The sequence below is a fragment of the Gadus morhua genome, chromosome 4 (genome assembly GCF_902167405.1).
Source record: "Gadus morhua chromosome 4, gadMor3.0, whole genome shotgun sequence".
Taxonomy (NCBI): Eukaryota; Metazoa; Chordata; class Actinopteri; order Gadiformes; family Gadidae; genus Gadus; species Gadus morhua.
In genome coordinates, this window is record NC_044051.1 from 43,518,002 (window position 1) to 43,530,501 (window position 12,500).

At 46.1% G+C, this 12,500-nt stretch overlaps 1 protein-coding gene and 1 pseudogene across 1 annotated transcript in view; one reads left to right on the plus strand and one right to left on the minus strand.

Annotated features, from left to right (window-relative positions):
• LOC115542131 (kalirin-like) overlaps positions 1–5,465 on the plus strand; it is a 10,239-nt pseudogene extending 4,774 nt beyond the window's left edge.
• Positions 5,466–12,361: 6,896 nt separating this feature from the next.
• The window catches only part of LOC115541790 (cyclin-dependent kinase 5 activator 2-like), a gene marked incomplete at its 3' end in the record, with an annotated part of 4,419 nt that continues 4,280 nt past the window's right edge, over positions 12,362–12,500 (minus strand). The window contains 1 exon segment of the mRNA XM_030353629.1: positions 12,362–12,500. This exon segment is cut by the window's right edge and continues 17 nt beyond it. Within this exon segment, the coding sequence (XP_030209489.1) occupies positions 12,362–12,500 (139 nt within the window).

Consider the following 12,500-nt stretch of genomic DNA (forward strand, 5'->3'; position numbering starts at 1 on the left):
ATACAAGGTTTATATAGTGTACAAGTATAAGGTATACAGTATAAGGTATATATAAGGTAAGTAAGGTTTATAGTGTGTATGTATAAGGTATATAATGTTTATACAGTGTTCATGTATAAGGTATATTAGTATAGTATATATTATAGTGTACATGTTTAAGATATATAAGGTGTATATGTATAACGTATATAACGTTAAATAGTGTACATGTAAAAGGTATATCTAAGGTATATAAGGTTTATAGTGTACATGTATAAGGTTTCTAAGGTATATAAGGTTTATATAGTCTACAACTATACGGTATATAACGTGTATAGATAAGGTATATAAGGTTTAGATAGTGTATATGTATAAGGTCTATATGGTGTACATGTATAAGGTTTATAAGGTCTATACGTGTACTGTTTAAGGTCCATACGGTCTATACGGTGTAGTTTAAGGTCCATAAGGTCTATACGGTGTAGTTTAAGGTCCATAAGGTCTATAGGTGTAGTTTAAGGTCCATAGGGTCTATACGGTGTAGTTTAAGGTCCATAAGGTCTATAGGTGTAGTTTAAGGTCTATAAGGTCTATAGGTGTAGTTTAAGGTCCATAAGGTCTATAGGTGTAGTTTAAGGTCCATAAGGCCTATACGGTGTAGTTTAAGGTCCATAAGGTCTATACAGTGTAGTTTAAGGTCCATAAGGTCTATACGGTGTAGTTTAAGGTCTATAAGGTCTATAGGTGTAGTTTAAGGTCCATAAGGCCTATAGGTGTACTGTTTCAGGTCCATATGGTCTATAGGTGTAGTTTAAGGTCCATAAGGTTTATAGGTGTAGTTTAAGGTCCATAAGGTCTATACGGTGTAGTTTAAGGTCCATAAGGTCTATAGGTGTTGTTTAAGGTCCATAAGGTCTATACGGTGTAGTTTAAGGTCTATAGGTGTAGTTTAAGGTCCATATGGTCTATAGGTGTAGTTTAAGGTCCATAAGGGTCTATAGGTGTAGTTTAAGGTCCATAAGGTCTATAGGTGTAGTTTAAGGTCCATAAGGTCTATAGGTGTAGTTTAAGGTCCATAAGGTCTATAGGTGTAGTTTAAGGTCTATAGGTGTAGTTTAAGGTCCATAAGGTCTATAGGTGTAGTTTAAGGTCCATAATGTCTATAGGTGTAGTTTAAGGTCTATAGGTGTAGTTTAAGGTCCATAAGGTCTATAGGTGTAGTTTAAGGTCCATAATGTCTATAGGTGTAGTTTAAGGTCTACCTGACGTCCCTGTAGGTCAGCATGCTGGCGCTGCAGGACTCCGTGGACCCCGACCAGGACCCCGACCGGCTCCAGTTCGTGTTGTGGTCTCGGGGGTCGGAGGAGCGCTTCACCCTGCAGGCCTCGGCCGCCTCCGTCAGGACCAGCTGGGTGGAGCACCTCAGCCAGCTGGTGGAGGCCCAGAGGGACTTCCTGTCAGGTGACACACCGCATACTGCACTACACCGTACACTGCACTACACTACACTACACTACACCATACACTACACCACACAATACACTACATAATACACCATACACCATACACTACACTACACTACACTTCACATACACGCTACACAATACACTATGCTGCATTACACTATGCTACACAATACACTACACTAGCTACACACACTACACTACAGTGGAGTCTTCCTAGGACAGCCAGTTTTGATGATGAATGTGTGTGTGTGTGTGTGTGTGTGTGTGTGTGTGAGGGACAGACAAACAGAGGGACAGACAGGCAAACAGACAGGTAGAGGGACAGACAGGTAGAGGGACAGACAGACAGAGGGACAGACAGGCACACAGACAGGTAGAGAGACCGACAGACAGACAGACAGACAGACAGGTAGAGAGACCGACAGGCAGGAGGACAGACAGGCACACAGACAGGTAGACAGACACAGTATGTAGGCTTGAAAATATTGATCAACTCGTCATATGTGTGTGTGTTTGTGTCTGCACTGTGTGTGTGTGTGTGTGTGTGTGTGTGTGTGTGTGTGTGTGTGTGTGTGTGTGTGTGTGTGTAGCTCTCCAGTCCCCTATAGAGTATCAGAGGAAGGAGGGAGTGGTTCCTCGTCCTCTGTCGTCAGGGCGACCGCCCTCTGCACCCCCAACCCCCAATGGCCACGCCCCCCAACCGGACCAGGACACGGACACCCACGAAGACCAGGTACACACGCACACACACACACACACGCGCACACACATAACATACAAACACACACCAAGAACGCTGTGGATTAATCTAGTTTAATCTGGTCTAATCGGTTTTTATCTGCTTTAATCTGGTTGGTAGGAAGTGCAATCTGGTCTAACCTGGTTTAAAGTAGTGTAATCTGGTTTACCCTGGTTAAAGGTAGTGTAACCTGGTCTAACCTGGTTTAATCTGGTCTACCCTGGATGAAGGCAGTGTAACCTGGTCTAACCTGGTTAAAGGCAGTGTAACCTGGTCTAACCTGGTCTACCCTGGTTAAAGGCAGTGTAACCTGGTCTACCCTGGTTAAAGGCAGTGTAACCTGGTCTAACCTGGTTTAATCTGGTCTACCCTGGTTAAAGGCAGTGTAACCTGGTCTAACCTGGTTAAGGCAGTGTAACCTGGTCTAACCTGGTTAAGGCAGTGTAACCTGGTCTAACCTGGTTAAGGCAGTGTAACCTGATCTAACTTGGTTAAAGGCAGTGTAACCTGGTCTAACCTGGTTAAGGCAGTGTAACCTGGTCTACCCTGGTTAAAGGCAGTGTAACCTGGTCTAACCTGGTTAAAGGCAGTGTAACCTGGTCTACCCTGGTTAAGGCAGTGTAACCTGGTCTAACCTGGTTAAGGCAGTGTAACCTGGTCTAACCTGGTTAAAGGCAGTGTAACCTGGTCTAACCTTGTTAAGGCAGTGTAACCTGGTCTAACCTGGTTAAGGCAGTGTAACCTGGTCTAACCTGGTTAAAGGCAGTGTAACCTGGTATAACCTGGTTAAGGCAGTGTAACCTGGTCTAACCTGGTTAAGGCAGTGTAACCTGGTCTAACCTGGTTAAGGCAGTGTAACCTGGTCTAACCTGGTTAAAGGCAGTGTAACCTGGTCTAACCTGGTTAAGGCAGTGTAACCTGGTCTAACCTGGTTAAGGCAGTGTAACCTGGTCTAACCTGGTTAAGGCAGTGTAACCTGGTCTAACCTGGTTAAGGCAGTGTAACCTGGTCTAACCTGGTTAAAGGCAGTGTAACCTGGTCTAACCTGGTTAAGGCAGTGTAACCTGGTCTACCCTGGTTAAAGGCAGTGTAACCTGGTCTAACCTGGTTAAGGCAGTGTAACCTGGTCTAACCTGGTTAAAGGCAGTGTAACCTGGTCTAACCTGGTTAAGGCAGTGTAACCTGGTCTAACCTGGTTAAGGCAGTGTAACATGGTCTAACCCTAACCCTAATCCGTAGGACCTGGTGCTGGTGCTGCAGGACTTCAGCGCGGTGCGCGAGGATGAGATCACGGTTGTCCGTGGCGACCGTGTCCAGGTGCTGTCGTCCAATCAGCAGGGCCAAAGTCTGGTGTTCCGTCCGGCCAACTCAGAGTCGCCCCCGGCTGAGGGCTGGGTGCCCCGCAGCGTCCTCAAGATACACACCTAACACACACACACACACCTAACACACCACACACAACACACACACTTTGGCCCAATCCCAAAGTGAGCCCTGAGGACTCAGGACTCACGGACTTCATTGACCTCAGGTGCTAAGTGAGCGAGTGTGTGAGGCCACATGGGCTCAGAGAGGTAATGTGGGATTGGGCAGCACTCCACGAGAGCACATGTTACCTTGGCAACGTTTAATGACAAAGATGTTGCTGACACTTGCGGGTTGGGAATTCTCATTTTGACGTTTCGGCTACAGAAATGTATTGATATTAGAAAATATAATTTTTACTTTTGAATACCTCAGTATAAAGGATGTATTGATAATTTAGGTGATTATTGGCCTACACATACGGAACATAAATCAGAACGGGCTACATTTGGCTTAATTCTAAAAGCTATAAGTAGTAATATGAAGAGCCGTTTGGGAGCAAAAAAGCCGGCTCTTGTTGGTGAGCTGATCCAAATGATCCGGCTCACTAAAATAAGGCCGAAGATTCCCATCTGGTCGCCCATTGACAGTAGCGTCGTCTTGTTGTTGTTTACCTTCCTATGTCCGGATTTCCCTATGGTCTCCGAGGTAAACGTCACAACGCTTTGAACTGTGGGTAATTCCCTTAGGTGAAGTGTGCACTGATGCGTACTCACGGAAAGGGCTCGCTAAGTGTGGACTCAAACCCTCGCGCCCTTTGGAATCCGACATTTGGACAGCCCTGAAGCCTTAAGAATTTTGCGAGAACGCAATAAAGTCTGTGAGTCCCTGAGTCCGGACATTGGGATTGGGCCTTGATACATTCATACCCAATAGGCACACAAACATACAATATATACACACAAACACACACACTCACACTGAACACACACACACACACAATATAAATACACACTAACACTGGACTCAGCCTATTGGTGCTCTCTGAGCTCCGCCTACTCTGTGATTCCTCCAATGGGACGGATGGCAGCCCGGAACCTCAGTTTACAACTCAAGACTGTTTCTACTGGCCGGTGGGAGGTCATGTGACATTGAGATAGAAGCTCCGCCCTCACACAACCCCACTGCCACCTCAGCCAATCACAGAGCTCTGTGGTCTGGGGGCTCCAGTGACTCCGCCCTCACCATATTGTTGATATTATATATACCCCCCATCATGATGATGATGATGATGATGAAGAATAGATTCTCTTTTTTCACCTCAGTACAAATCTGAGATTAACTTGTCTTGTTCAAATTATGTGTGTGCGTGCGCGTGTGGGTGCGTGAGTGTACATATATGTGAGTGTGTGTGTGTGTTTCTGTGTGTGTGTGTGTGTGTGTGTGTGTGTGTGTGTGTGTGTGTGTGTGTGTGTGTGTGTGTGTGCATGTTTGGCTGGGTGCATGTGTGTGTGTGTGTGTGTGTGTGTGTGTGTGTGTGTGTATTTTGTTGTGTGTTTTCCACTGGTGTTCTGGTGTAGTGTTGCTATGACGACTATAATAGTGTTGAAATGAAGCTGAGCAGAACGATACACCCCACAACAGCATCATCAGTTGCCTAGCAACGCCCCCTCGGACCTGGCACACCGATCCAACATGGCTGCCACCATCAGGATGAACCGCACTAATCTCTCTCTCTCCCCATCCTGTCTCTCTCTCTCTCTCTCTCTCTCTCCTCTCTCTCTCTCTCTCATCTCTTCTCTCTCTCTCTCTCTCTCCTCTCTCTCTCTCTCTCTCTCTCTCTCTCTCTCTCTCTCTCTCTCTCTCTCTCTCTTTCTCTGTCCTTGTTGCCCATTGGACTGTAGCTGGGCCAATCAGAAGAGTTTGTACAGAACTGTTCTGCTCTGGTTTCTAATTAAAGGTCACTTCCATTGACACTGTGTAGTTTTCTCTCTGACCACTAGGTGTGTGTAGTTTTCTCTCTGACCACTAGGTGTGTGTAGTTTCCTCTCTGACCAGTAGGCGTGTGTAGTTTTCTCTCCGACCACTAGGTGTGTAGTTTTCTCTGACTACCAGGTGTGTGTAGTTTTCACTCTGATCACTAGGTGTGTGTAGTTTCCTCTCTGACCAGTAGGCGTGTGTAGCATTCTCTCTGACCACTAGGTGTGTAGTTTTCTCTGACTGCTAGGTGTGTGTAGCTTTCTCTCTGACCACTAGGTGTGTGTAGTTTCCTCTCTGACCACTTGGGTCAAGCATTAGAAGCATCGTCACACTGCCACAGGAAACCATTGAAAGTAAAGATGTTTTGAAATGTTTAAAGTAAATAATGTATATATTGGTAGAATAATACATCAAACACTTGGAAATATTACTAGAATAGATCCATTTAACTGACTGACTGATCAGCAGACTTATTAACACGATAGCTATCTAACAGACTAGCTAGTTAACTAACACACTAGCTGACTAATCATAGATATATTATGTACTGACTACAACCTGAATGAATGAACGTCCGATGGGGCAGATGTCCTTTTCCAGTCAAAATCACTGTAAATCTCCTTTCTAAGAAATCTTCAAGCGGATTGGTTAGTGAACGGTAATAGTAAAAAATAAATAAAAATGTACTATCATTACCACAAACAGACATTTCTAGAGTGATTTTGAGTGGGTAAGGACCTCTGCCCAATCAACGTTAATTGTATTCAGGTGGGTGGTTATCCTAAGGCAAGATGGCGGCGGCATGACGCATACCTTCCACTGAACAGCATAGCTCAGGCGATATCTAGTCAGGATATATCTATGCTGACCAACTAACCAACTAGCAAGTAACTTTCCGAACACACTAGCTAACTAACTGATAGTGACTAGCTAGGTAACTAACACACTATAATTAGCCTTTTTCTTATTCGTATTGCATGTTTATTAAATGTATACTCTGTTTAAGTTCATCTCCCTCGAAAAGTAGTTCCCTTTAGAACTACGGTGAATAACGTTAGCTCAGCTGTAGGTTACTCGTTTCTATAGCAACCACACAAGGCTGGATCTGATCACTAGTTTAATAACGTAGTTGCTACAATCGTATCAAGTCAGCTACACTATCCGCACTCACTAAGTGCGCTAATTTTCAGATGTCAGTGCTGTTCCAAATCGAATACTCCGTGGTGCACTAACCGGAAATTACGTTCACTGCCGCCGCGGCTCCTCCCCCGCAATAAACATCCCGCTTTGAACTGTGAACCCTTTACGCCTAGCAGCTATAAAAAGCTATAAAAAACTATAAAAATGACAAAATGACACTATTAATGCAGGCTATGTGGAAAATGCGCGCGACTTTGGCTCAGCCTGGCTCCGCCCTCTTCCGCTACGTAGGTAAGATGGCCTGCCGTTGAGTACGGAAAGTGTACATCGCCACGCTCTTCGCGATTTGACCGTTTTGGGTACACCATCCGGGTCATTTCAGTAAACTTATTTTCGCCCGATCTGAATCGGAACGCCCCACGTACTCAAACTTAGGCTAGTAAGTACGGATAGTATGGATATTGGAACACGGCACTGTAGTCTTCTCCTTCACACTGGTCCCCACTCCAGTCCCACCTGTACTGGTTTCCACCCAGTGGACGCTGGTCCTCACTCCAGTCCAGTCCCACCTGTACTGGTTTCCACCCAGTGGACACTGGTCCTCCGTCATGAAGGCTCTGTGGTTAACGGTCCGTTCAGCGGCAGCACTCATCGACGGCTTGACTTTTGCGCCGGCGGTAAACATTTCAATGGTTACAGCGAGCTCCACCAATCAAGACGTCCTGTCTTTAGGATTGTGGGTAATAAACCTCTGAAGAATAAGTCCCGCCTCCGAGGCTCCTGGTTCCATCGGTTAAATGTCTACGGCAAACAGCATTGGTTTTTTGAATGATCATACAAAACAAACTCTCCTGAGAAGTAGTAAAAGCTGCTCACGTTTTGAACTAGATCTACACACTCTTTTCATCTAGATTCTTCAGAGTGCTTTACCGCGAATAAAATGTGTTTTTCTCCAAACGTTTCTTTAATTTGTGGCTTCTACAGAAGCAGATACCATCGTTTCATAATATGACGGCGGATGGTGAGTATACATATATTGGATGGTTACGACACAATGCATTTAATCAAAACTTCTATATATTTAAATGATAACAAATTACAAATAATCTATCATAATAGTAGCTGGTCTGCATTGTATCCATTACAACTATTACAATGCTGTGATTATAAATGAATCTAAGTGGTCATTGTTAGCTTTAAGTAAAGTCATTCCTGATCAGATATACTACAATACGTGTGTGTGAGAAGGTGAAATCCTCCCCCTTCTCACTGTCTCGCATTAGAGCTTTTATTATTATTATTATTATTATTATTATTATTATTATTATTATTATATTGTGTGTGTGTGTATTAGATTGGGCTGGTGGAAGTTAGTCTTCCGTCCCGGTAGGGGGCAGTATAGTAATGTTAGCTTTAGGTAAATGTTCCCCCAGCTAATGGTCTGGCCCATATGGCCGTGATTGGTCCAATTACCATTTCCCTATTTAAGGGCCTTTTCATTTGGTGTTTGGGGCTGAAGGTGGTGCTGGCTTGGAGTGAGGCCAGTACGAGAAATGTATGTTATGGTATGCTGTTTTATGTTATCTTAGTTTGGTTTGCTGACTGATGCAGTCATTTCCTTTTCATTTTTGAACGTTGCTCTGTTTTGTGAATGTTTGGAGAGATTAAAACTTCACTTTTCTTAGTCGTCAGTCCATTGCCCTCATTCTTGCCCACACTCGCGATACCCAGTTGCCCGTATCCCAGATACGTGGGGCGACCACTCCGGTCCCTCACATTTGGTGGCAGTGGTGGGATCTTTTTTTTTTCGACGCTTCTGAGGAACTGGAGAGACGAGGGGGAAGACGAGGACTCGGTGGACAGCGAGGACGAGGCCGAATCTGGCGACGAATGGAGCAGACACTGTCCCGAGGAGTTCTACTGCAGATCGAGGAGGAAGACGGCCATGGAGAGGACCAGGCATCCGGCGGAGACCCGCTTGAGGGGTCTGACCTTGCCGCGGTGCGTAGGATCTTGGAGCGGGAGGCGTCCAAGCAGGAGCAGCACTGGAGGAGTGTCCATATGCAGCTGAACCAACTCAAGGAGGATGTCGAGGCTGACCGGAGGTCTTCACCTGCACCAGATCCAGCTCCGGCATTAGCATCTGCACCAGCAACTGCACCAGTAGCGCCTGTGACCTGGCCCAGGGCGGCCATTCCCAGGCTGGAAGAGGATGACGACATTTGAGCAGTACCTCAGGACATTTGTGAGGTTAGCAATGGCTTTGGCTGGCCAAGAGAGGATTGGGTGCCGTCTTTATAGTACCCTAACCTCGCCGGCAAAGCACGCAGCGCCTATGTGGCGATGAAACATGGGTCATGCCACTGATCCCCTTGGTAAGAGCGGCCTTTCTGTGATTGTGTAACAGAGGCTGCTAAGGGGGGAGACAGGGGGCGTGACCCCTTCGTTGTGGATCACCGCCCTCACAGTGGCTGGGTAGCATGAAGGACTCGAATGCTCGCATCACCCGCTGGTTCTTGGCACTGCACCATTGCGTTTCAGGGTGCAGTACCGAGCGGGAAGGCAGAATACTGAGGCAGAGCTTTTTGTCTCGCCATCCTGTTGGCGAAACTCCAGAGGTGGTGGGAAATGTGAGAAGGTGAAATCCTCCCCTTCTCACTGTCTCGCATTAGAGCTTTATTATATTATTATTATTATTATTATTATTATTATTATATTGTGTGTGTGTGTGTGTGTGTATTAGATTGGGCTGGTGGAAGTTAGTTCTTCCGTCCCGGTAGGGGGGCAGTATAGTAATGTTAGCTTTAGGTAAATGTTCCCCAGCTAATGGTCTGGCCCATATGGCCGTGATTGGTCCAATTACCATTTCCCTATTTAAGGGCCTTTTCATTTGGTGTTTGGGGCTGAAGTGGGTGCTGGCTTGGAGTGAGGCCAGTACGAGAAATGTATGTTATGGGATGCTGTTTTATGTTATCTTAGTTTGGTTTGCTGACTGATGCAGTCATTTCCTTTTCATTTGTGAACGTTGCTCTGTTTTTGTGAATGTTTGGAGAGATTAAAACTTCACTTTTCTTAGTCGTCAGTCCATTGCCCTCATTCTTGCCCACACTCGCGATACCCAGTTGCCCGTATCCCAGATACGTGGGGCGACCACTCCGGTCCCTCACAGTGTGGTTTAACTGGCCCTGACCTGGTTTAACTGGCCCTGACCTGTTTTAACTGGTCCTGATCTGGTTTAACACTGAAGGATGGAAATCCCTGGACAAGGTCTACTGGAGTTGTAAAGGGGTCATAACAACTGGTGAGGTAAGCTACAGAGAGAGAGAGAGAGAGAGAGAGAGAGAGAGAGAGAGAGATGATTAGTAGTAATATTATGTTACATCCAGTTATTAAAGATTATTTTTTATATTATTAACACAAACACAGATAGATATATCTATGTCTGGTTTGTATCTCTCTCTCTCTCTCTCTCTCTCTATATATCCCCCTTTTCACTCTCTCTCGTGCTGCTGAAGACTGCAGCAAATTCTGGCCAATCAACTTTGAGCACAGCTATACCATGTGACCATTCTGCTGCTCTATTCACAAAATCTAGAGCACCAACGAGTCGCTACACACACATGCACACACACACACACACACACACACACACACACAAACATACACAAGTGTAAAAGCACACGCACACACACACACACACACACACACGCACAGAGAAATACACACACACCGTATATACACGGACACCACCCGCGCATACACACACACGCACACACGTATACAAACACGTATACACATACGTATACACACACACACGCACGTATACACACACCACGTATACACAATCACTCACACGCGCAAACACACACAGATACTCCTGAGTTCTCACACACGCACACACACACTCACACACACACACTGACTACGTAGGGCAGAACATCCACAGCAATCCCCAACAGTTAGATCCGTTCTAACAGGACCCCCAGGTTAAGGGTGTTTATATCAGTAACAGGACCCCCAGGTGAAGGGTGTTTATATTAGTAACAGGACCCCCAGGTTAAGGGTGTTTATATCAGTAACAGGACCCCCAGGTGAAGGGTGTTTATATCAGTAACAGGACCCCCAGGTGAAGGGTGTTTATATCAGTAACAGGACCCCCAGGTGGAAGGGTGTTTATATCATAAACAGGACCCCTGGCCCGGGTGAAGGGTGTTTATATCAGTAACAGGACCCCTGGCCCGGGTGAAGGGTGTTTATATCAGTAACAGGACCCCTGGCCCGGGGGAAGGGTGTTTATATCAGTAACAGGACCCCCAGGGTGAAGGGTGTTTATATCAGTAACAGGACCCCAGGTGAAGGGTGTTTATATCAGTAACAGGACCCCCAGTGAAGGGTGTTTATATCAGTAACAGGACCCCAGGTGAAAGGGTGTTTATATCAGTAACAGGACCCCCAGGTGAAGGGGTGTTTATATCAGTAACAGGACCCCTGGCCCGGGTGAAGGGTGTTTATATCAGTAACAGGACCCCTGGCCCGGGTGAAGGGTGTTTATATCAGTAACAGGACCCCTGGCCCGGGTGAAGGGTGTTATATCAGTAACAGGACCCCCAGGTGAAGGGTGTTTATATCAGTAACAGGACCCCAGGTGAAGGGTGTTTATATCAGTAACAGGACCCCCAGGTGAAGGGTGTTTATATCAGTAACAGGACCCCCAGGTGAAGGGTGGTACTTCTCTGCCAGTAGCTCTGAACCCGAAGCGCTAGATGGAGGCCCCCAGTTGCATTGAACATTGGAATATACATTTAACATTCAGTAAACATAATGTGTAAACAGGGCACAATAATACTCTTAATGGACTCCAACATCTCCATATAAATAAACATAATTTAATCAAATCAGATTCAAACGAAGGCTGTGTGGTCAGCTAGAAGGAAAGCATGGCAGCTATCATGGACAACAATCAAAACCGTTTTGGCTTCAAGGTAAATTAGTCATATTGAATAACTAGCTACAAGCTAAATGATCAATGTAGCTAAACTAGCCATAAAGGTAAAACTAGCTACAAGCTAAAAAAGTAATGTAGCTAAACTAGCTTCAAGCTAAACAAGCCACCATGTTCTAACAATCACCAGTGGGCTAGCAACTATCTGGGCATAACAGTAACCAATTGGCTAGCAATTTGCAGCTCTGTGCGGCTAGCAGTAACCAATGGGCTAGCTATTAGCATCTTTTTTGGGCTATCAGTAATTATTGGGCTAGCTACTAGCATTTAGCTCAACATTAGCTATCTAGCTAGCCTGAATTGGAACTGGTTTAATTCTATATTTAGGTTCCTCAGTACGACTCCATCTTTATCCTTTCCATCCCACATGTTCAGAGAGGAAGTGAACCCGCAGCATTGAGAACATGGAGCTCATCTCGCAGATCATGTCACTCGGGAGTTCATGTTGTCATAGTGGAGTTCATGTTGTCATAGTGTAGTTCATGTTGTCAACCTGGAGTTCATGTTGTCATTGTGTCGTTCATGTTGTCATCCTGGAGTTCATGTTGTCATAGTGTAGTTCATGTTGTCATCCTGGAGTTCATCTTTCTCCCTCTCTCTCTCCACGTCTCTCCCTCTCTCTCTCTCCCCCTGGCTCTCCCTCTCCCCCCCTCCCCCTCTCTCCCTCCCTCCCTCCCCCTCTCCCCTTTTCTCCCCCCCTCCCTCCTCCTCTCTCCCCCCCTCCCCCTCTCTCCTCCCCTCTCTCCCCCTCTCCCCCTCTCTCCCCCCCTGGCTCTTCAGGTCCTGGAACACCTGTGTGAAGAAGAGCGGGTCTGTGTTGATGCGCAGCATGTCTGCGCTCAGGCTGGAGACCAGGGCCAGGCCGCGCTGCCAGAAGGCGTCCCGGCTG